A 22,071-nucleotide genomic window follows, 5' to 3' on the forward strand; every position below is an offset into this window, starting at 1 on the left:
CCTATAAAGTAATAGTTTCAGAATGTAATTCAACGTAATTTTCATTTCATCATCAGAGGTAGGCACCAACATTGCTTATGGCGGATATTTACTGGTGTCTGTGGTGGACAATTGACTGATGTTCTACCTTCACAGACACTGATGTTGTTGTATGGGCACTTTTCCTGATCAGACTGTTTCGAACATGTATGTATGTATTAAAACTATGCTTTTTCTTGTGTGCTGTGGCACTGCGATGCTGCTACATACTAGAAACTTTTCATTTTATTTTAATTCCCATGAGTGGGCTTTATTTTAGTCAAGTCTTACAATTCAACTAGTTAAGAAGGTGGTATTTATGATGTAACCTTAAGCTCCTGGGACCTGTTCTCATTTGGCCTGTGTATTTTCCAAAGACTAAAAACAGCCTCTTTTCAAGTCATTAAATCTTTTGAGTACTGGACCAGTAAGTTGTATATTTCTTTGCAATACGTCTACTGTGTTGCTCAAAGCAGTTAAATAGTGGGCAAGGCTTACTTGCCAAATACATTTTGTGCCTCCAGTCTATTGGGGAACTCTTTCTTTCTTTTTTTTTTTTTTTTTGCCTTGTCTAGGTGTTGGACCCATTTCTCTTTCAAATGACACATTTAAAAATAATCCCAGAATATAAAAATCCTGGTACTGATAGCTGGAATTTTAATAGATTGAACTGATTCAGTCTTGAGTTACGGAAAATAGACTTGTAACACCTCCGATCTGGCTCTAAGGCTGAGCCTTGCCAATCTCTTCCACACAGTGCTGACATTTTTATAAAGCATTTGCGCTGGTCCAAAGCAGGCATAATTATTTCCACACATCATGAAATACAACTGGCAGTTTAGTGCTTTCACGTACAGAAATGTAGAAATTAGCATACACATTTCACAGTAAAATATTTTTCCGGTAACCTTTACAGATTAATAGCAAGATTCTTGGAATACAAAATACATGGTTCACTCCACAACTTTTCCCCCATTATGGTATTTTTCTACATAATATAAATTTATATTATGAGTTCAACAGTGTAATGTATCTAAGGGTAGGGGGTTCCTGACATTTTGAAGGGTTGATGTTTCTGCCTATTCTATATTACACTATAAATGTAACCATACCTTGTCTCTTTCAACCGACTAAAGAATGTAGTCTCAAAAAAAGATACAAACAGAGGCTTTCTGTTAGTCAGAAGGGAGTTATCGCAGATCATTTTAAACTACCGAGAATACATATCTTTTTTACAAACTAATCTAACATCGAACAATAATCAGGTTTATCTTTATTGGAGAGAATAAGTAAAAAAGATTCTCTGGGGACAATAAAACCAACTTTTATTGTCCCATCTTCATACAATGCATAAAGCAGTAGAAAACAGAGACTAATGCCTCATCATCAGGTTTGAAACACATTAGGTATTGTCTGTTTTCATGCATACCACACTGATGGAAAAATAACACTTGGTTTCTATATGACTTGCGGGATTAGAGCCATCAATGAGAGTGCCACCCTTTACCTTTCCTTCTCTGCCCTAGCTTCACTTTGTCAAAAGCAAGAAAGATTGCTTGGAAAGATTCCGTGTTGACATATATGCCCAACATAAAGAAGTATAACAAATCTCTCCAACTTTTCATCTATTCATAGGACTGTGCACAGAGAATTTAGGGATTTATATTTAATTTTACTTGATGTATCCAACATAGAAAAATTCTCCGAAAAAATACATATTGCAGGAATAAACTGGCTTGTTCTGGAGATTCTTATCTCGCTGGCATGCTTTCATCTTGGCACAATATCTATGTACTTTTTGCACTGTGACGTCCAGGATAAAGTTTAGTCGATGTAGATGCTGCATCTTGGTTATGTAGATAGAGTAAAGTTTAGGGGCTAATGAAGACAGAAGAGTTTGCGGGTCAATATAATTAATATTTTGGGTGCCATTTTATGAGAGCCTAAGAAAAGGTAGGAATGACAAGCTGTCTAATGAGACGCTAGCGTTATAAAATTACTGAAAAATAGAAACAAAATGGGCTTTACAAAATTACACCAGCTGTACAAACAGTTAAACGTCTTGGTAAAGCCAGCTAAAATGAGAAGGAAATGATGGACTGAACAAAGCTAACCTTGGCACGTAACGGGTTTAAGGTATTTAAAGGAGAATGATTGAACTTTTATAACTTGATGCAGCATGAGAGATAGAATGTCTAGTAATGTGTCCAAGCCTTTCTTGTGACAAAATGTACTTCTTACAATTTCTCAGGGAATGTTTGTCACACAGCACAATAAGCAAACACTCATTTAGGGATTCCTTTGCTGAACATGCTGGAAATCGGAATGTGCTCTCTAAATTAAGGTATAAAGGACAACAATAAGTATACGTATAGAGGAGAAATATATGGCTTATGCGTAACAAAGGTCAATAGTACACACACGTATGTAAAGTGTACATAGTACAAGGTCTCACTTCGTCCTGCTTTATCTCCTGGATATCTCTAGTGAACGTTTCTACTGGTACCAATTTATGTTCTTGCTCAATTTTCTCAAATCCTGTTCTACATAAGAAGAACAATTAAATACAAATACTTAAACAAGGTCTTTACTCTTAATAAAAAGTTAAGTGATGTAAAAACAAAAACAATTTTACCACAAAACTATAACCCCCCATGATGCCACTAGCCACTAGTACCTGTTGCACCAGACCTCCGTATCCGTGTTTGGATTAGCACAACGGGAAATCAGTCTAATCTACAGTTCTCCCTTTCGAACCTAAAATTTCCTGCCAAAACCTTGTTTGGGATTTACATCCACAATACAGCTGAAGGGACAGCAGCCTGCGAAAAATGTAGTTTCCTTGATGATCGATAGCAGGCTTTTTAAGTGCGCAGTCCTAAAACAAATGACTGCCACCAACTGTCCCTCTTTCCAGACAGCGTTTTGTCAATGCTGCGGACTGCAACCTCTGCCTCCCCCTTGATGTTGTTCTTCTTCTGTGGGCACATATAGAAAATGGATATCCCTAATGGGTGTGCAAGTGTCGGATTTATATAAATGGCTAAGACAGAAAGCTTGATTCATTGCTCAAGACCGCAGTGTCCGCCGCTGTTTTGCGATTATGGATCAACCTGCAATCTAATGGCAATTTTTATTTAATCAATAATTTCCATGCTGAGCAGACAGGCCTGTTACAGAAATCGACAAGAGGCTACTGATAGCGACACGGCGCTGTCATTAATCTTTACTCTGCCAGCTTATCAGGCAAACGGGGGAAAGCACCACCAAGATAGATTTGAAGAAACAGCTGCTGTCTTTCATATCCAAAGAAGCTTTTGAATATTTCACGCTTTTCCGGTTTCACATTAAGGCTACGTGGCTATTATTATTTCCTCCAATCGCCCTCATTTTCAGAAACATTAGCTGTGAGTTTCATGTAAAATGCAATTCATTTTGAACAATTTTAGAAATCGACAAAGCCCACACGAAGACACTACAGGCTAATAAATCAGAGTTATGTTGGAGGTGTCAGTCGCTGCTGTGCCTTAAAACAATGTTGGCATCTGTAATTCAGCGGAGCCTTTTCATCTTCAAGTAAGATGCTTTCTAATGATAAGGGCGGTAATCCTCCCCTGATCAAAAAAAAAAAGTACAAATCTGCATTTTACCAATTAAAGCTTCTGCCAGAAGCAGCACCGAGACTTCACTGAAGTTTATCTCTACTAAACACAAGGAGGAATACGGTCGGGGCTTTGTTTCATTTTCAGCTGTCATACTTTATCTGTGTTTAAGAACTGTGATATCTAGGCCCCGAGATACAGCAGAGAATACACTGCCAGTCCCATACCTACGATGTTGCACAGACCAGAGTTGATTCTTCTGGCAAAGTAGGCAGGCGTGCCACCCATTCATTTGGAAGATTAGATATGCAAGTTCCTCGGCTGAAAATAACTTGCTGTGTTCAATACAAACAAATACAATAATGATAATAAATGCAGATGTAGCCCAAGATATTTCCTATGGAGCAATGTAAAAAAACAAACAGAATAAAAGAGGTCTCTGCGACTGAACGCATTGCTGCTGGCTTTACACAGGTTTTGGGCTGAGGGACACATTGGTGCTTCGCTGTAAATCAATACGCAGTGCGTTTTCAAGATGAATGAACGACATCAAAAGGCTGATGGAACGTGACAAACAATGGGTTCTATTCACTAAAGCCCCACGTTTAGCAATGGACTTATACCTGTGAATTTCTGTACAAAATGGGGGTCAAATGAATCGTTAGGAGATTTACTTCATAATTCTGCCCAACCTTGAGAGGCATAACTCGGCAAGTTCACTCACCGAACTGACCAAAAATCGTGCTGATATCCTCTGTCATTAGTTAAAAAATTGTAAATGGCTGCTTTATTTAAAACACTATGAAAGGGTTCATGTAATAAGCCAGTGAAAAGCTGTAGATCTGCAATTTTCTTTTTTTTCTGTGAAGGTTTGATCATATAAAAGTAACACTGATTTTTTTTTTATTTAAAAAACAAAAATGTTTGCCACTTTTATAATTGCAAGCTTTCACACAAAAACTGTCCCCAACGAACATTATGAACGAGACAACATTTTACACAATTTAAGAATTGTTTCAGGGAATTGGCTGGCCATTCAATAGTGCTAGGAATGGTGTTTTTAATTCTGCATTTAGTTACAAACATGTTCAGCAGAATAGATGGAACAGCACCTTCAATGGGGAGGAATTTCCATGCAAATCCTGAGAACACTTATAGCTAATTTTTGTCTGTAACCTTCATCGATTGGTTTCATCAAGTATCTTAAACCATAACAGGGAAAAGAAAAAATGTCGGTGCGCTAAGCTAGTCACAGGCTCAAATAATACAAATGTATAATACGAGGCCTACCATATATTATGTTTATATATTTGTTGCCAACTTTATTAGGGTAAGAAGCGCGGACAGTTTTTGTTTTTTGTATACATCTTAAACCATAACGTTTACAATTTGGGAAGTGAGATCGTTTCTAAGAAACCCCTAACTAGGGATACTTGATGATGCTAATAGAGCCTTGAAATATAAAATGTATATATTTTTAAATATGGATGCCCTACAGAAATGTTTATTCTATTACACAGTGTCAGGTTCCTTTGACTAGTGCTGGAAGTGATATATTTGTATGGTAATATTTAAAGTAAGTGGGATTTAATATATTAAGTTGCATATGAGTATGCAACACAATTCCATAAACTTTTGCACTGAAGAAGCTGTTCCTTGTAATGCTTTTCTGGAGAACAGACAGACCCTTAGTGTGGCCACAAAAACGAGATTAGGATTAATTGACTCCAACTGTCTTTTTTGGGGGCTGGGGGGGGGAGTATTCAAAGTGTGGCCAAAGCGCAATAAATTAAGCACCACAGGAATGGTAACAAGAATCTGGAGACTCCTGAGATATAAAGGCATAGGAGGCTGTTTGACAGGCTGTCTTTTTGAAGAGGAATTATTTACAACCCCCACATTCACTGAGTTGTCAAGAAATTTAACTAGATTAATAAAGTGTCGAGAAACGCTCTCCAGCGCAACTCCAAATCCTATGCTGCTCAATGGGGCTGATCTACTAAACCGAGAAACTTTGGTTTTTACAAACTCTGGAGGGTGTTTATCAAATCTAGTTCAAATATGGTAAGTATAAGGGTTAACAGGGCTACACTACAGAGCTGGGTTCAAGAGTTTTGTGTTTAATGCAGACAGATTTAAAGCGTAAATCTGTCACGTTTCCCAAACCCTGCAATTACAGTTTGCACTAAACAAACACAAATTACGCTACATAAAACTGTGTAATGGTGTACCAGCTTTCACAATTTCCTATTCATACGATCGCTTTGATTATTCCGTCCCATTCAGTTATCTCACCCCTATCGCTAAACTGCTGATTGCTATCGATTGCTTCGGGCAGCCTTTTAAAGGCCCGGGAGGGAAAGAATGGACAGAACTTCAAAAAAGAAAAGTTGCCACTTAATACAGGCATCTGAGTATTGGCCGCTGGTTAGAGGCCGACCGAAGAATTCGGACAAACGTTGAATTGCTATTTTTAAACCAAGCGCATTAAATAGAATGTGGGCTTTCATGTATTTTGGAAAGCTGTCACTGCAGAAGACTTCTTAGTTTTCATGTAATTGCTAGATACAAAGAGCTAATACATACGAGAATGTATGCAGTGAACTCATGCTCAGGCTGACCCTCAGTGATTAAAGGGGATTCCCACTTGGCTTTGATGACATCTGAGACATGGATTTGAGCCTGGGGGGTACAGCCAAGTAAGCAGCTCCATGCAGATGCCAAGCCTACACAGCAAAGCAACCAGATTGGGGAAAAGGAAACAAAAAGCAAACACAAGTTTCTATTTTAAAAAAAGTAGCATATGCTTCTATCTATCTATCTATCTATCTATCTATCTATGTAAAAATGTCCCCATTTAATAAATCTGTTTCAACGGAACTTGGTAGACACAGAACCCGGCTCCATTGGCAAGATTTATCGTTGCAGCTGCATTAAGCTGAAAAGCAAATACAGTCCCATTGAGGCATAGTATGACAATTTTACTGAAAAAACAATAAACTCTGGGATCTAAGGGTCTATTAACTGGTTCAGTGCACACTGACACATCGAGAAACACATACAGAAGTTGCCGTATGGAAAAAGGTCACAGTGCAGTGTAGCTGAGTTGTTTGCTGGGCTGCCTCTGCTCTAAATCATCATGTAATCGAGTAATTACTGGCCTTTTACTATTCTACTCCAGATCATTTACAAATTCAGCTAGGTACTATAAAATAGTCTTTTACAATGAAATAGGTTTATTTCCTCAGGATCCAAGAAGCAGCTGGCAACATTATGCTTTGTTATCATAGCCCAGAAGACAGATTATATATATATATATATATATATATATATATATATATATAGTGCCCTTCTTACCTCTTGTTGAATTGTTATGATACATATATATATATATGTGTGTGCTATGTCTGTTTACCCATTGTACAGCACTGCGGAATATGATGGCACTATATAAAACAATAAATAATAATAATAATATACTTGTATTTAATTAATAAAGAAGCGATGTGTTTTATTGACTTTTCTTCTCTTAGTAACAATGTCACATATAATGTATCCTACAGTTTGTAAAGCTAATAAAATCCTATGCTTTATCACGTCAGGCACGTGAGGCTACCTGACCGTCATTCACAAGCCACTTTTAACCACTGTCACTCAATGTATCCCCCTCTGCAAAAACAAATCATTTGCACCAAAAAAAAAAAATTCCGGCATTGCACTCAATAACTAGACCAGAGGTAGAAGCAAGAGCTGTCTAGATTTAAAACCGCTCAGCAAAACTCTTAAACTGCCACTGGTCCCCTATTCCATGGAAGGATATCAATTATAGATAGTGAAATGCGTTAGCAGGATGCCAGTGCTGTCACACACTAGATAGACAACCATGGAGAATCATGAATCCAGCTATTAGCTGCAAGTTGCCCGCAGAGCCGATCGGCGTTATAAATAAGGCAGGATGTCCGAATGGTTTAAAACACCTTGTCTGCTGCTTAATGCATCAACAAAGCTTTACCGTGTCAACAACTTATTTATTTATTTGCTCGTTCTTATAGGTATCCTGCTAAAGGTGATCTGTGACAACAGATGCAGGAACGGCTTTCTGTTTAAAAAAGGCAAATTGGTTAATTATACTCTATCAATCCGCGCCTCGGCCTTTCTCCCACCCCTTGGGCATTGGGAGATCAGGGATGGTACAATAAGCTCCTGGTGAACACACTCTGAGATCAAAAGAGAGGAGGCAGATTCCTACACGCTGTACTTACCAAATAACTCAATGGGGTTACACAAAGCAATATGTCTAACGCTGCCCAGGCACTCAGTCGCCCTACCAGCTTTTGCCGAAGCGTAAGCTGCTACAGATTTAAAGATAAGGCTAGCTGGATAAAGGGAGAGTTCGGCTAGTTCAGAAATAGGTGCTGATTTAACACAGGACTAATTAGGAAATAGTTTCAGTTGCCTCCAAAAACGCTTGTGGAGAACCTTTGCTGATTAACGAGAAACATGCTATGCCTCTATAGTAAATATGTGAGTTACAGAACAGATGTCTTCCATCTATCTTGCCCTGCCTACAGAAAAGGGGGTAGATCAAAGCACTTGTATCTATCTGCATCTAGAATAAATATCTTTTTTTTCCAGAAACATATATTGAATAATACAGAGAAACATCTACAAATAATAAATCTAAATCTCACAAAATGTAACAGCTGTCATTTACTATGTCAAACACAGCAATGACAGGGGTGTTTCAAGAGTTAAAACACATAATCTCACTTTACTATGCAATCTTTACTGGGTTAACGGTTTAACTCCATGTTCAACCTACAACTCTGTTTTTAGTATAGAACGCTCTGAAGTTTTACTAGATTTTGCAACAAGGATAATATGTTAAAAGAAAAACATTTTAGAAACTCAATTTGCCAAGACTGACAGAAAATACCACAGAACAAATTGGTTGGGGACAACTGTTCAAAATGACCACTGACTGCATGTTTAATAGGCTTTTCTGAAACATCTATTTTTTTTTTTTTATTGTATTATAACGTGTCTGGCGGAATTAAGTGAATTCTGCAAATAGTTAAACACTTTAAATTGCATCATTGGATGTTGTGACATCGAGCTGCAGCTGTCCTAAGCTCCGGTGAAGCTAAATCTGGGACAAGAGAGCCACAAAAGACATGACAAAACAATTAACAAGAACAAACAAAAGCATTTTGAGTAACTTATGAAACAATGAGAAGGCCTGGCCAAATGTACAAACCAGACTTTAAGTGACAGTTTATTTTAGGAGCCGTGATATGTGATCCGTCCCTAGACTTTAACCTAAATAAAATCACATGACATTAGGCACCACTTTAGAACTTTTTAGTAGCCATGGTTCCCTGCCTTTTGGAATTTGTCCAACCCTTTTAGTAACCATGGATCCTTGAGCCCTGGAATTTGTTCAACCCTCTTAAAATGGGAAGGTCACAGAATTTTATCCAGTTAAAAGTAATGGGTCATTCTATGAACTCGGAGCACAAAGACCCCTCCTGATTTAAAGAGATAATCACGGAAATAGTACTGGATGGGTAGCCTTCCTTTAAATTTCAAAGATGCCTGTTCAAGAGAGGGGTACACTTTGGCTTACCGGCACCCACTACAAAAAATAAGTACTATAGTAAACAGTACGATGAAACGGTACTTTTTTAGTGTACCCATTATAAACCTGTATGCAATTCACTAGGGGAGGAAATATGAGAGACAACGTTGCAGACCCCCAAAAGTGCTGTTGCGTTGATATCCAACATGCGAAAATTATATGATTTGTACTATTGGTTTGAACATAACTGAAAAAACTATTACTTGATGTTGTTTTTGCATGTTCTTAAATGATTGCATTATGACTGCATACGGCCGAATATAAGAAAAGGTTCAATTGAGGTCTGTGTGTTTACACCTGAAATGATGGGCAGAATAGATGGGCCGAATGGTTATCCTCTGGCGTCACATTGTATGGTTTTATAAAAGGGTGTTCAACCCAATCCTTGAGGACCAGTACCCCGCCAGAGCCTTAACATTTCTTTGTTTAACATGAAATTAAACAACTAACTGTGCAATAAACAGACTTTTATGTATGAGTGAAAAAGACCAGCTGTAACCAAAAACATCTGCAATAGAATCCTAGCATCAGTTGCTCCTTGTGTCTGTGTCAGTTATGGTTTATTATATTCTATGTTGATCTGATCTTAGAAGACACCAGTTTACACTACCTGTAAGGTTCCATTGTACAAATGGTTAAAAAGAAACACAAGGTCAAGGGTTTTTTTTTTGGCTGGAGGTAATAATCTTCTTTTAACAAAGCTAATAATATATTAAATTTGTAGGGAGAAACAAAAAATAAAGTTTTGTTTTATAGAAAAATGTTACTGGCTTGAGGTTAGTATTAATTCGTGTTCAGCTTCAGCTTACTTTTACTCAATAAATATCAAAGTCATCAACTGGGAAAAAAACAATGTTTGCTGGCTTATAAGATCAGAGCCATTACACTTTCTGTTGAAGACTTTATTGAATTTTGAACTAAGCTTTAGCTGACTGAACAGGTCAAGCTCTGCAGCTAAGAAGACCCTTTATTCTCTGCAATCTCATAAAGACCTCTCCAGCCTGCAGTGCTGCCGGCTAAGAAACTTGACACAGAACAGGGTCAAAGGACGTGACCTCTACGCGAGGAGGTCACATAGCTTGAGAAAAGGCTGGATCCTGGATTCCATTAACTTACATGCACTAGCTGTTCCTGTGTGTCATACTCTCTGGAGCAGCCTTCCCAATGGCAGTTTGTCTCATAGACCACTTCAGGCTCTTGTTTGCTTTCATCTTTGTCCCCTTCCTCTTTCACTAGAGTCATTCCATCTGGCTGATCCTAAACATGCAGGAAAAAGATGAGATTGCCGGGTTAAGCGGGAAACACTCAGTTATTAAGACTTCCTGGTCAATTCATCAGCAACTGATGATCCTTTTATACTTTACAAAAGCAACAATATATAAAATTAAACAAAATATACAATAAACACAATGTCAAGTTTATTTAAAAAAAACAAACATTAGTATCTGTATAAATAGACAAGCTTCTATTGCATAACAGGGCATAACGGATTAATGGTGGAGCAGAAAGCAATTGCTCCAAGGCCTCGGTGTTCAGACTGGTCCATACTTCTCACCGACAGATGCATGGCAATCATCCTCCCACACTGACACTGCGTGCCCAGAACTGGCAATACTTCTTAGGGTGTGAGGGATGATGATTGCCTCACTTCATGAGACCGAATTAGATCGCCACTCAGTGAGGGAGGTGTAGTAACACAAGTAACATACAGGAGGAAAGAGTGGAATGTGGTAAGTACTGTGTATATATGTGTGTATGTATATATATATGTGTGTGTATGCGTACATATATGCTTATATATATGCGTGTATATGTATATTGTTGTAGTATATGTGTATATGTATATTTGAGTATATGTATGGATGTGTGTGGATATGTAGATGTGTGGATGTGTGTATATGTATGTGTGGGCTGCAGAATAGACATAAAAAAGGATGAAAAATGTAAAAGGCAAGCAAGCAAGCTAAAAGAAAAAAGGGAAAGACGATAGAAAAAAGTGAGGAAAAGCTGTCAGCAAGTGAAGTGCAAATAAAGAGGTAGGGCAAAAGAAATTGCCATAGAGAGAGGAAGGAATAGAACAGAAGGAAAAAAGACTGCAAAAGTCAGAAAGCAAACAAAAAAACAGGGAAAAAGTGCTTGCTAAAGACAGGAAAGCCAGCAAAGGGGCCCTTGCTGTGTAATTGCTTCAGGGCCGAAAGCTCCTTAATGATTGCTTGCTAACAAACATTATTTTTGTTATATATTTTAAATATTTGTCCTACTAATGTAGAATAAATCTAAAATGAACATAATGTATAATAATAAAGATTTTTATTTAGCATTTCCAACTGTTTTGGTTAGATGTTCCATCCTAAAATAAATTGCATAGGCAGCTGCTTATAATAACCTGAAAACTCTTTCAAGAAAAGGAACATTCTTGCACAATTTAGATTTTTCCCCCCTAAAACTTGTTCTACTGACACCATAAAGGTATTTGTTAAGCCTTTTCAATAGATCAGGGCGGTTACTGAGGCCCATCTAGAGGGGAAGCTAATATTATCCAGATTCTAAGTGATCTATTACATTGCAGCAGAAACTGAATTCTGAAACTAAAATGATTGGGGAGTGAGGTCTATTTTTTTTATTTCCCATCTACTAACCAGGACCCTCACAACATTCTCCAATCATCTTAAATAAAATGTATGTGTATTTTTAGTACTTTTAGACAAAGTAAGAAAGTATAAACAGGAGACATCTAAATAAGAGAACCTTTGCATCACTAAGGCTGGTAACAACAGGCAGTACAATAGAATTTTAGAGCAATATTTGTTTCATAAGCTGTCACGAGGGCATATGTGATATCAATATTGAAAACTTACAAAATACTGACTATTTTTATACTACATTTGTTATGATATTAAAAATCATAAAACATTTTGAGATCCATAGGACGGGGTTTTTAAATTCAACCCATCAAGTTAGTTTGGAAATACCATTTTGTATATTTAAATGTGCTGTCTAAAGCAGCATCAGAAACGTCAGTCCTATTACTACTGAATGTCCGAACCCTTGCCTAGCATCTCACATTATACTGGGGAAAAAAAGCAACGTCATGAAAATGTCTGTTTATGTGAGAAAATGCAATGCCGGATCTGTTAAAGTATACCTGTTTAGCAAACTAGAGACTGCAATCAGTGTTTTGTCTAAGTGGGACAGCATCTTTATTCATCTATGATTGTAAGTCATTTTTAATAGTTTCTGGATGAGTTCTCTCGATAAAAAGTCTACAAATTAACTATAATTAAACATAATCAAACAGGAATGAATACAAAATATTTAATACTGTATATAAACATAAAAGTGAAGTGCAACGGGAGGTCCTTCCTCCAAGTAAGCAGAGTTCTGTTACCTGAATGCTTCCAGCTCCCGGGCTTGGGAGATTCTCTTCAGGTTTAATTTTGGAGCGTTTATTGTGCATTAGGTCCCCCGTACTACTGACGGCTGACTCACTGGTGGGTTTGTTCTGTAAGGAAGAATGACATAAAGCAGAAGTGAAAAACATGTATTTCAATTAAAACTTAAATAAAATGTATTATCCGAGGCCTGCATGAAAACTTGTTGTATGAGTATGTTTCACTTCAAGGTTCAATTGCTATGGTTTCTCAAAGGTGGTATAAAAACGTATCATCGATGTATACTTGCGTTTGCCTTCCTGCCTAGTAAGTTTTACTCCAGCTGCCGTTTTGTTTTTGTTTTTTTTTAACTAATAGTAAGATTCGATTTGGTGTTCATTTAAATTGCAATTATTTAACCTGATTTTATTTGAGGTTGTATATGGTCCAAAATTGAGATTTGCAGGTCCTTCAGTTGTTACTTATTTACTATTTAATATGGGTGTGAAAGTGATGTCTACTTCGGATTTTATTTTTGATTCATTTGGCTATTGTTAGGCCAAAAAAGTTAAGGTCGTTCTCACCTGTGAGACTTCCGATGGGCCAACGCTGACTTGGACTGGATTCAGAACGCTTGGGATTCCTGGGATGGTCCTCTGAGTAGGAAACGTTGGTGCTGGGTGAAGAAGTGGAGGGCTATGTCCAAACGCCGAGCCTATACTGTGCTGGCGGTTTAAAATCTGCTGATGCATCTGTTGCAGGGATACAGGAGTTGGTGGGTACGTAAAACTCAGAGCTGGGCTGCAAATAGAACAAAAAGATAAAACATTACAATGCAGAAAGGTTATGAAGACTGGTAGTTAGCATAGCGAACGAAAAAAATACAAAATGCTTGCATATATAAACAATTAATGTAATAAACAATTAGACAAATAACGTGAGATTTAAAACCATATATTAATAACAAAATGCTTAAATAATAATTAACGGTGCTGGTCCACCAGTATTTGTAACTAAATGCTCCATTATAAACATTATGGCTGGTTCTGTTGAATTCCCAAACCTTTCGCATAAATAATTATTTTATCATAAAATTTTATCATTTAGCCTTCAGGTATCCAGTGTATAGCAGCACATGTTTTGGATGGCATTATAATTTTTTTTAAAGCTTTGTGGAGATGGTGAAATAAATTCTGGAACATCAATTTCAATGCACTCGAAACCTCAATGGGACATATAGAATAAGTGTAGCGAATGCCTTGTTTAAGGAGCACTTCTTTAAATACGAGGGAGTATAAGCTCCGTCATACATCTCCAGGCAGCATTACTAGAGAGAAAATCAATTGTTTAATGTGTTTTGAACACGATGCCTGTTCTATCACTCGTTGACTCATAACGACGCATGGTTGTGTTCATCCCAAATGTCACCAAAAAAATTTCCTCTAAAACCATACGGGTGATCAATGAGCTTCCAGGTAGGGATATTCTAATGGGAGAAGGCCCTTTCTCTCTCCTCCAGTTTAATATCATTAAATGTCTATTAAAGCCCATTATGCATGCTAATACCTGTCATCACTTCATTACTCCTCTGTGTTTCAGAGGCTACAGTTCAGTTCGAAGGCAAATTATATTACAGCATAAAGCCTTCACTCGGCAGGCAGCCATTGCCAAACCACTCTTTACAGCGTGCTCCTCAAATAAATTGTTCCCAGTGAAGCACTTTAATAGCAAACGTAAGATAAGACAATGTAATGTTTTCTCTGCTGTTAACTTGTGTTCCCTTTTTGAATGCCCTACAGCATGAAATAAATCCACTTATACAATTTTTTTAAGCATATACCTAGTATAATTTTGACATATCTTATAGTGACTAACCATGAAAGATTGGATTCTCTATAGATGCTACACTATTGTTCAAAAGTTTGGGGTCACTTTAGGCTGTTTCCATGGAAAACATAATTGCGAAAGGGTTTTCTAACGATCGGTCTTTTAAACTTGAACTTGGGTTAGCGAACACAATGTGCCATCGGAACACAGGAGTGATGGTTGCTGATAAAGGGCCTCTGTAGCCTATGAAGTAATCCAAGCTTTAAAGTATATATCCCAATCAAGTGATGTGTTATAATGTGCATTCAATGATTCTTCATTGTTTGCAAAAAGCATCATGTCATGTGTGCAGAATACTAGACAAGTCCAAAATGATCTTGATAGATATTCTCAATGTGCCAGCAGGAACAAGTACCTGTGTTCACAATGCACTCATGTAATGAGAAAGAAGAGAGATGGTTTAAGGTCCATTTTTGACCCCATAGTGGTAAATATTATAATCTCCCCCTTAAGTTTTTCAAGGAGAAACACATTTGTTTACTCTTAATGTTTGGGTGACTTTGTAGTCAACTGATATTTATTCAACCTACCAAATAGTTTAGAACATTGTATTTATTATATTTTTATTTATACATTTATGTGTGTATATATATATATATATATATATATATATATATATATATAAAACAAGTCGTTATACTTTTGTCATTGTGTTATTTTCTCGTAATAAGGAAATATCACAGCTATGGGCATTAGCTAAACTGATTTTGTGTGTTTCTACAGAATATTCTTTTACATTAGTAGCCAATTTCATGCAAATGCAAAGCTGGCAGAATTAATACACCTTCTTTTAATACATTAGGTTAAAAATGCATGCTTTATAATTAAAGTGAAATTAAGCAATTAAAGCACGTGATTCCAATGATCTTCATTATTTCGGCTTCTTGATAAAGCACCTTCCAAAACAGGACTTATTTGCAGTAATTGCATTATTTTTTATTACCAGTTGCTCGGTTTTTTTGCCGCTTAGGACAAATATACAGTTAGGAATACCTTCGGAGAATGTTGCCAGAAGAAAACTCTTTTCACTGTATAATGTAAGGTGTTTTTTTTTAGAATGCAAAACCATGAAAAATGCAGTAAGTGTCGTCGGTGAGATTCGGAAGGAAATCAGTAATAATGTTCAGTTATTACAAGCCTATAGACCCTGCCAGTGTTACTGAAAAGAGCCATGAATGATTATAGCCAGACTTTACTAAGGTAACCCTGTACGGATGATTGATAGGGCATTAATCAAAAGATGCATATCAGCCTCAGAAATTTGTTCACAAGCCTTCTTCTAACAGCTGATTTCATGTTCACTGAGTTCCATGCCAGTTTGTTCAATTTATTCTTCAATGTACAGTGCGGACCATTCATCACACCGCACAATGATTTAATGCTCCCTCGTCCTTTCAGTGAACATATATTACAAAGTATAACTAGCCTGTTCTGTTCATTAACAAACGCACAGAAACAATGTCATATGTTGATATACGGAATACAGTCCTGCGTTGCTAGCAAATAAGCCATTGCAGAGATACATCACGAAGGGCTTCTTTATATAATGTCTATTAGGATCATATTTGTAAAAGGCACATTTTCCACGGCATAAATTAAAAAAGGAAGAAAATAAAATAATAATATATATATATATATATAACAAAACTAAATAAAATTGTGGAGGATAAAACAAAAACTTCAAAGTCTACCAAAATACAGCCGTTGTTCCTCAGTTTTGACTAATTTAACAAGGATCTGACCTCACTGCCCTCAGAAAAAAATAATTAATCCAAAGATATGTAGTGATATCTTGCTCTAGGTATATAACAGGTTAGCCAAAGAACGGTGAATATGATTTGATGACTGGGCGATATACGACAGGCCGTTCCTCGGTGCATTGAGTAATCTGTTTAGTTAGCTAGACTGGAAATGAGGGGAAAAGATGGTTTGGTATGTGGATGGAAAAAAAAAGAGAAACTAAGGCTCTCAATCACCCTTTCATAAGAAGACAGGCAGCTCATTAAGGATTTACTGACAGCTGCTGATGGGAAGAATTTATCAAACTAATCTAATATTCGACCACATTTCCCCCAGTTGATAATAACACAGGATTTACACTTACACAGATTATTTTATATCACAAAAAAACAATGAATGCAATATGTGCTCTGTTACTCAAACCCAGAATACATATTTTCTTTACATAAATACAGTGACAGAATAATTTCAATGTAGAGTTCATTGCCTAAAACAGTTCTTTGTGATGTTAAATACCTTTAGTGTTAAATGTGTTTTGTACATTGCCACATGATACGTACTTTGAAAGTTGCGGGTATATATGATTTTATGATAAGAAACCTTGCTGGGAAAACAACAGTTAATACCTTGCTTCTTGAAAATTGCTCAGATAGTAAGGAGTTAATTTGCAATGGTTAGAATTGTCAGGTTAGATCTACAGTGTCACAAAATTGTTAAATGTATTAATAATGATAATAAGGCACATTCCTATATCAAGCAACTTTTTAATTAATTGTCCTTAATGAACAGCCCCATTAGGAAATGTAGTTGGATACATTTGGGAATAAGAAGCAATTCTCTTAGGAAGATGAGTGTTTGGTTTGGAGTTACTGTTGATGTTCTACTGAGCTGAGAAGTCGCTATTATGAACTGATAAATGTCGGCACCAACAGGTCTACAACGCCAAAACATTAAGAGTAACCAGTCATCCTTGGCACGGTTCCCGTTTCACATGAAGCATGCTTAGCTGTACGCGGATCCTATGATTTCCCAGATTAGGTCAGTGTGCTAGCCGGCTGTACATCGCAAAATATGAAACAGAGAAAACGCTCAAAAACAACCTCTCTGCGTGTAAAAGCATCGTAGGGACTGAAACGCAGGCTACTGAAGAACAACTATTGGGGGGTCACTGAACAGCATTGTAATTTCATTAGGATGTGGAGTTTCAAATAGCTAACCCAACTAATGTAAAAATAAAAAAACAAAACATTACTGGATCTTAAATGAAAACCAAACTTTTGTGGCAGTTTTGTTAACAAGGTCATTCTGGTCCCAGCTGTGGAATTTATCCAGAAACAGCTGTACGCAGAAAAAAACCTCACATAATACACAAAACCTATACCTTATATTTATTTCCATGTTTGCTCAAATTTTTTATACAATCAGGAGCTACAGTGATCTCAAAACCGAGTTTATTTGATTATTATCATGTGCCTTTCTAAACGTATTAAGCATTCTGTCTGGTTTTCTACTTCTTTGTGTTAAAAGTCAAAATCATGTAATGTTTTATAATGATACAAAAATAATTATATAAATACAATGTCTATGTTTTCTTATATTCCTTCATTTTTCTTTCTTCCTAAGTAATAAGTTACAAGAGACTACTCCCTCCATGCTTAAAAAAATAGCACATTTTATAATATTGTTTCTGCTATCACTAATTATTTGAACGACTTATGAAGATGTCATATGAAGATGATATAACAGATGCATCAATTTCACAGCATTACTATTTTATGTATTATTACTGTTAAGTGTGGTTTATCGAGTGCAAGTATAAATGATCTTTTTAGATCTAATATGAATAAAAAAAGAATATGTCGTCTCCTCCTAAAGCATTATAAGGGTGTGGATTGGGTCATGATCCCGGGATGTTCCTATCTTTCTTCTCTTCTCCTATCTTCTACTACGGTACTGTTGACGGTATGTATCGTTAATTGCTTTTACCACCTGCGTGTGGTTGATCGGACTGTGTTATTTTTCCCCTCTACCCCTTTCTATTCTGTACCCTTATTTGAAAATTTGAATAAAAAAAAACATTTAAAAAAAATAAAAAAAAAAAAAAAAAAAAAAAAAAAAAAAAGAATATGTATGACTTAACTAAAGGGAAAATACGGCTTTACACTAATTAAAACTATGAATATGGGCACTGGCGTATCACCTCAGCACGATCATACATACCTTAGTGCACTTGCTGATAAATGTCCATAGGACCCACTGGCTGAGGAGCTGCTTCGGGAATTATTTAGAATTGTGACCAAAGAGTTTGGAGATGTTCGGATCATGGTCTGTAGGTCAAAGCTATGATCGGAGAGAGGTGATATAGACAATGTCCTCTTTCGACTTGGCCGGGCTGAAAGCCGGGGACTGGGGAACCTGGAGCCTGTGAAGAAATAAAAAAATGAACACGTTATATGGAATTCTACAGGTTTTTAGCAAATTATGGAACATGGCACCTTTTCTTTTCTAAAGGACATTTTGGAATCAGAGTGGGTTTTAATGAATGTTCTTCATGCCTCACGATAATGGCATCCTGGAGAATCCCAGAGTCCAATCTGTTGTACACCTGTAGCCAAGACATGCTGGTCTTCAGGACACCAATAATAATCCAAATTTTGCTTTGTACACTGCAATTCAATTCAGTATTACGAACATTAGGCACGCTAACTTTCAAAAGAACCTATGTAGATTATAGATTTGTTTTCAATGCTTTTGTGTGAACGATGCGTACGTCAATGTTTTTAGATATAATAAATGCAAAAAGTTATTTTAAATATTTTTCCTACAAAACAGCTCTACAAGGAGTGGTTATGACAAGTACCTTCACTTTCCACCTGTGATCTACTGGCTACAATTGAGGAGAATTAGGAAGAAAAATGGATCTTCACAAAGCTTTTCCTCAGGGGAGCTCTGTTTATTAATGTGCAAGCAACATGATAAATTGCTAAACAAAAGGATAAGACTCCTATGTATTAGCCCTCTCATTTCTGGTGATTTATGAATGTGACGGCTGCTGAAACATTCCCATCATTAATTCACCGCAAGTGATGAGACGGTGCTCGGGCCCCAAACTACCAACAAGCCCATGCCTTCCCTAGCAAATGAGTAGAGCTGAAAATAAACTAAGGTTCAGATTGAGATACATGCCACCCTATATTAATCACAGCCCCATTGTTTTGGGGGTTTTCTTGTAGTGTGGTTATTCCGACACAATGCCGAAGAATGTTTAACCCTTCCGTGACGGAGGACAGAATAATGGGTTATGGAGCCTAGAGGCAGTTGAAAAGTTAAAAACAAAAGCCTCTGACGAATAAACCGATTGTTAATGTGTCATTAACTTACTAAAAAGAAGTGACTAAGAGTGCGGCGAAAAACCTACATTGAAAAAAGCAAATACTTAATGTACCAATAGATATCAACTTTCAGAAATTGTGCCAAAACAGCATTCTAGTAGATAGCAGAACAGACTAAAATTATTAGTTTTCTGTTGGAAAAAACACTTTATGTACATGAAGGACTCATGTTATAACATTGTTTTATAACATTTTAATATACATTATTTTGGCAAGTGTGTAAGAAATATAAAGCATGACAGCAGCACAGTTCTGCAAACATAAAATGATATCATTCAGTATTCCTGGAGTCAAATGAATTCTGCTAATGTTAACAGAGGAGTGTTTTCCTATCTCCAATTTAAGAGAGGGAGATAAAATGACATGGAGCTGGTGCCTTTCAACCACTCATGGCATGTAACCCAATGAAAGTCTTCCTGCTGTCGAAGAGGAGATTAGCATTAGTTTTCCATAGTGGATACCATTTATCTGATGTTTAAATAAACACTTTGGTGCTCACTATAAACACAAACACTCTAGGATTTATTTTATGGCCAGTGATGATTATCTGCTTGAAATGGTGTTTTTAGCTAGGCAGATACTGCTTGTAAAGAATAAAAGGGACTTCTCCTATGCCTATAAATTCCACAGGATCTGAATTACCAATGAAAAATGCCCGCTCATTGAACAAACATTAATTACATAACTGGGACTGGTTTCACTAGTGGAGGATTCTGGGCAGCTTCTGGGAGTGGCCATTGTGAAAAAATATATATATAAATGTTTTCATAAGAATGTTACTTTAATTTTCTACAAATGATGGTAGTTTTTGTAATGTTTCTTTCTTCTTTGTACTGGTTTATAGTTCTGTCACAACCTTAACTTCCTGTTATGGTTTATTATTATTCATTTGACGCAGGCAATATTCACACTTTTAAGGGGGAAAAAACTGTGTATGTAGATATGTTCTTCTGATAAGAAAAACCCAAATACCTTGTGCAATCCTAACATAGCATTAGCACAAAATCATAGTTAGCATTAAGTACTCTCTGTATAATTCAAGGGAGAATTTTTTTTAAGTAACGTAACTTCTGTCAAAAGATCAAGAGATCACAATCGTGGGGCTAATGTATAAAGACCAATTCTGGTGCAAAGTGCTAAAAGGGGTGCAGTCACCAATGAACTATTTGGTAAGACTGGAAGTTAAGTGGAGCTGACAAGAAAAAAAGAAATCAGCCCAAAACAAACAATTAAACAAGGTTTACATAAGGTACATTTTTATAAAGAACTGTTTCACTAGCACCATTCAGAAACTACACTAGATTCCACGTCTATTTACACAAGACATAATAATCTGCTTGTCCTTTTTTATTTAAAAGCCCATAATGAGCCTAACAACCACAGGCACTTCATTATTAAAGTGTCTAATTTTTGGCTTCATGCCAACTAGTTTGCGGTCAGCGGGAAAAGGGCTTCTATACTCCACGTATGGGCATGGGCATGCTATAGGAGTCAACCCACTACAGGATAAGGTCCTTCCCAAGATAAATGTGTGTACAGGTCAGCAGATTTTTGTATTATTTATTATTTCACAACAAAAAAATATGCCGCTGCTGACAAGAGAGATCATTTCTCAAATTGTTATAGTTGTAAGATGCTCCAGAGCAGCTGCATGGAGTCAGCTTACCTTGGAGTTTTGTTGATGATCAAACTGTTAAACAACCCGGAATAACACAGTAAATAAGTAATGTCTCACTCTCTCAACAGTCTGTTATTTCAGGACATTTGGAGTTCACAAATGAGTTTGTAGCTGGCTGGTCTCACATGTTCTCCTACTTAAAATGAGCGTATGGACTCAAGTCCAGAAAAGGTCTTCCTCAGCTGATCAGAATCAGGTGCACTGGGCACTTCTTTAATACTTTCATCGGGCAGGGCTTCACTGGGTTGCACTAAAGAGTCATGAAGGAAACCCTTTCCTTTCTTAGCAAACTGATTGAATACCTTAGGATGGGTTTGCATTCATTTTCAATGAAGGCAATGTGGTGAAGAAACTTGGCCTCCATGTACTTATGTTGCTTTTTCAACTTCATTTTCTAACTATGGTCATCCTGGGAATCATCGTTATATATGCTAATCTCTGCACCAGATTATTTAACTGGCTGGATTTATAATTATTGGCTTCATATGTATATTTGTCCACTTTCTCACCAAATATTGTGATGACTAAGTAAAGAAACACGAAAAATGTTTCTATTATGTGATTTTCTGCTTTACTTCGCAACTTGATCCTCTGTGTACCTAAATGTATTGCTTAGTTTCAGAGCCGTGAAAGATGTACTCGAGTAAACGTTACTTGTATCACAGAGCCTTTCTAAATAAAAAGTCTGACAGAATGTAAGAGGGTTTTCATCTGCAGTGTGATAAATGATGGAGCACTTAGAATA

At 36.7% G+C, this 22,071-nt stretch overlaps 1 protein-coding gene across 2 annotated transcripts in view; it reads right to left on the minus strand.

Moving 5' to 3' along the window:
- GLI3 (GLI family zinc finger 3) overlaps positions 1-22,071 on the minus strand; it is a 104,367-nt gene that overhangs the window by 10,688 nt on the left and 71,608 nt on the right. For both annotated transcript variants that reach the window (XM_053468401.1, XM_053468400.1), the window contains exons 7-10: positions 18,477-18,678; positions 13,214-13,430; positions 12,647-12,760; positions 10,375-10,515 (exon numbers count right to left, since the gene is read on the minus strand). In XM_053468401.1, coding sequence (XP_053324376.1) covers positions 10,375-10,515; positions 12,647-12,760; positions 13,214-13,430; positions 18,477-18,678 — 674 coding nt within the window. The remainder of the gene's footprint in view (positions 1-10,374; positions 10,516-12,646; positions 12,761-13,213; positions 13,431-18,476; positions 18,679-22,071) is intronic.

Source organism: Spea bombifrons, chromosome 5, assembly GCF_027358695.1.
Source record: "Spea bombifrons isolate aSpeBom1 chromosome 5, aSpeBom1.2.pri, whole genome shotgun sequence".
Lineage (NCBI taxonomy): Eukaryota > Metazoa > Chordata > Amphibia > Anura > Pelobatidae > Spea > Spea bombifrons.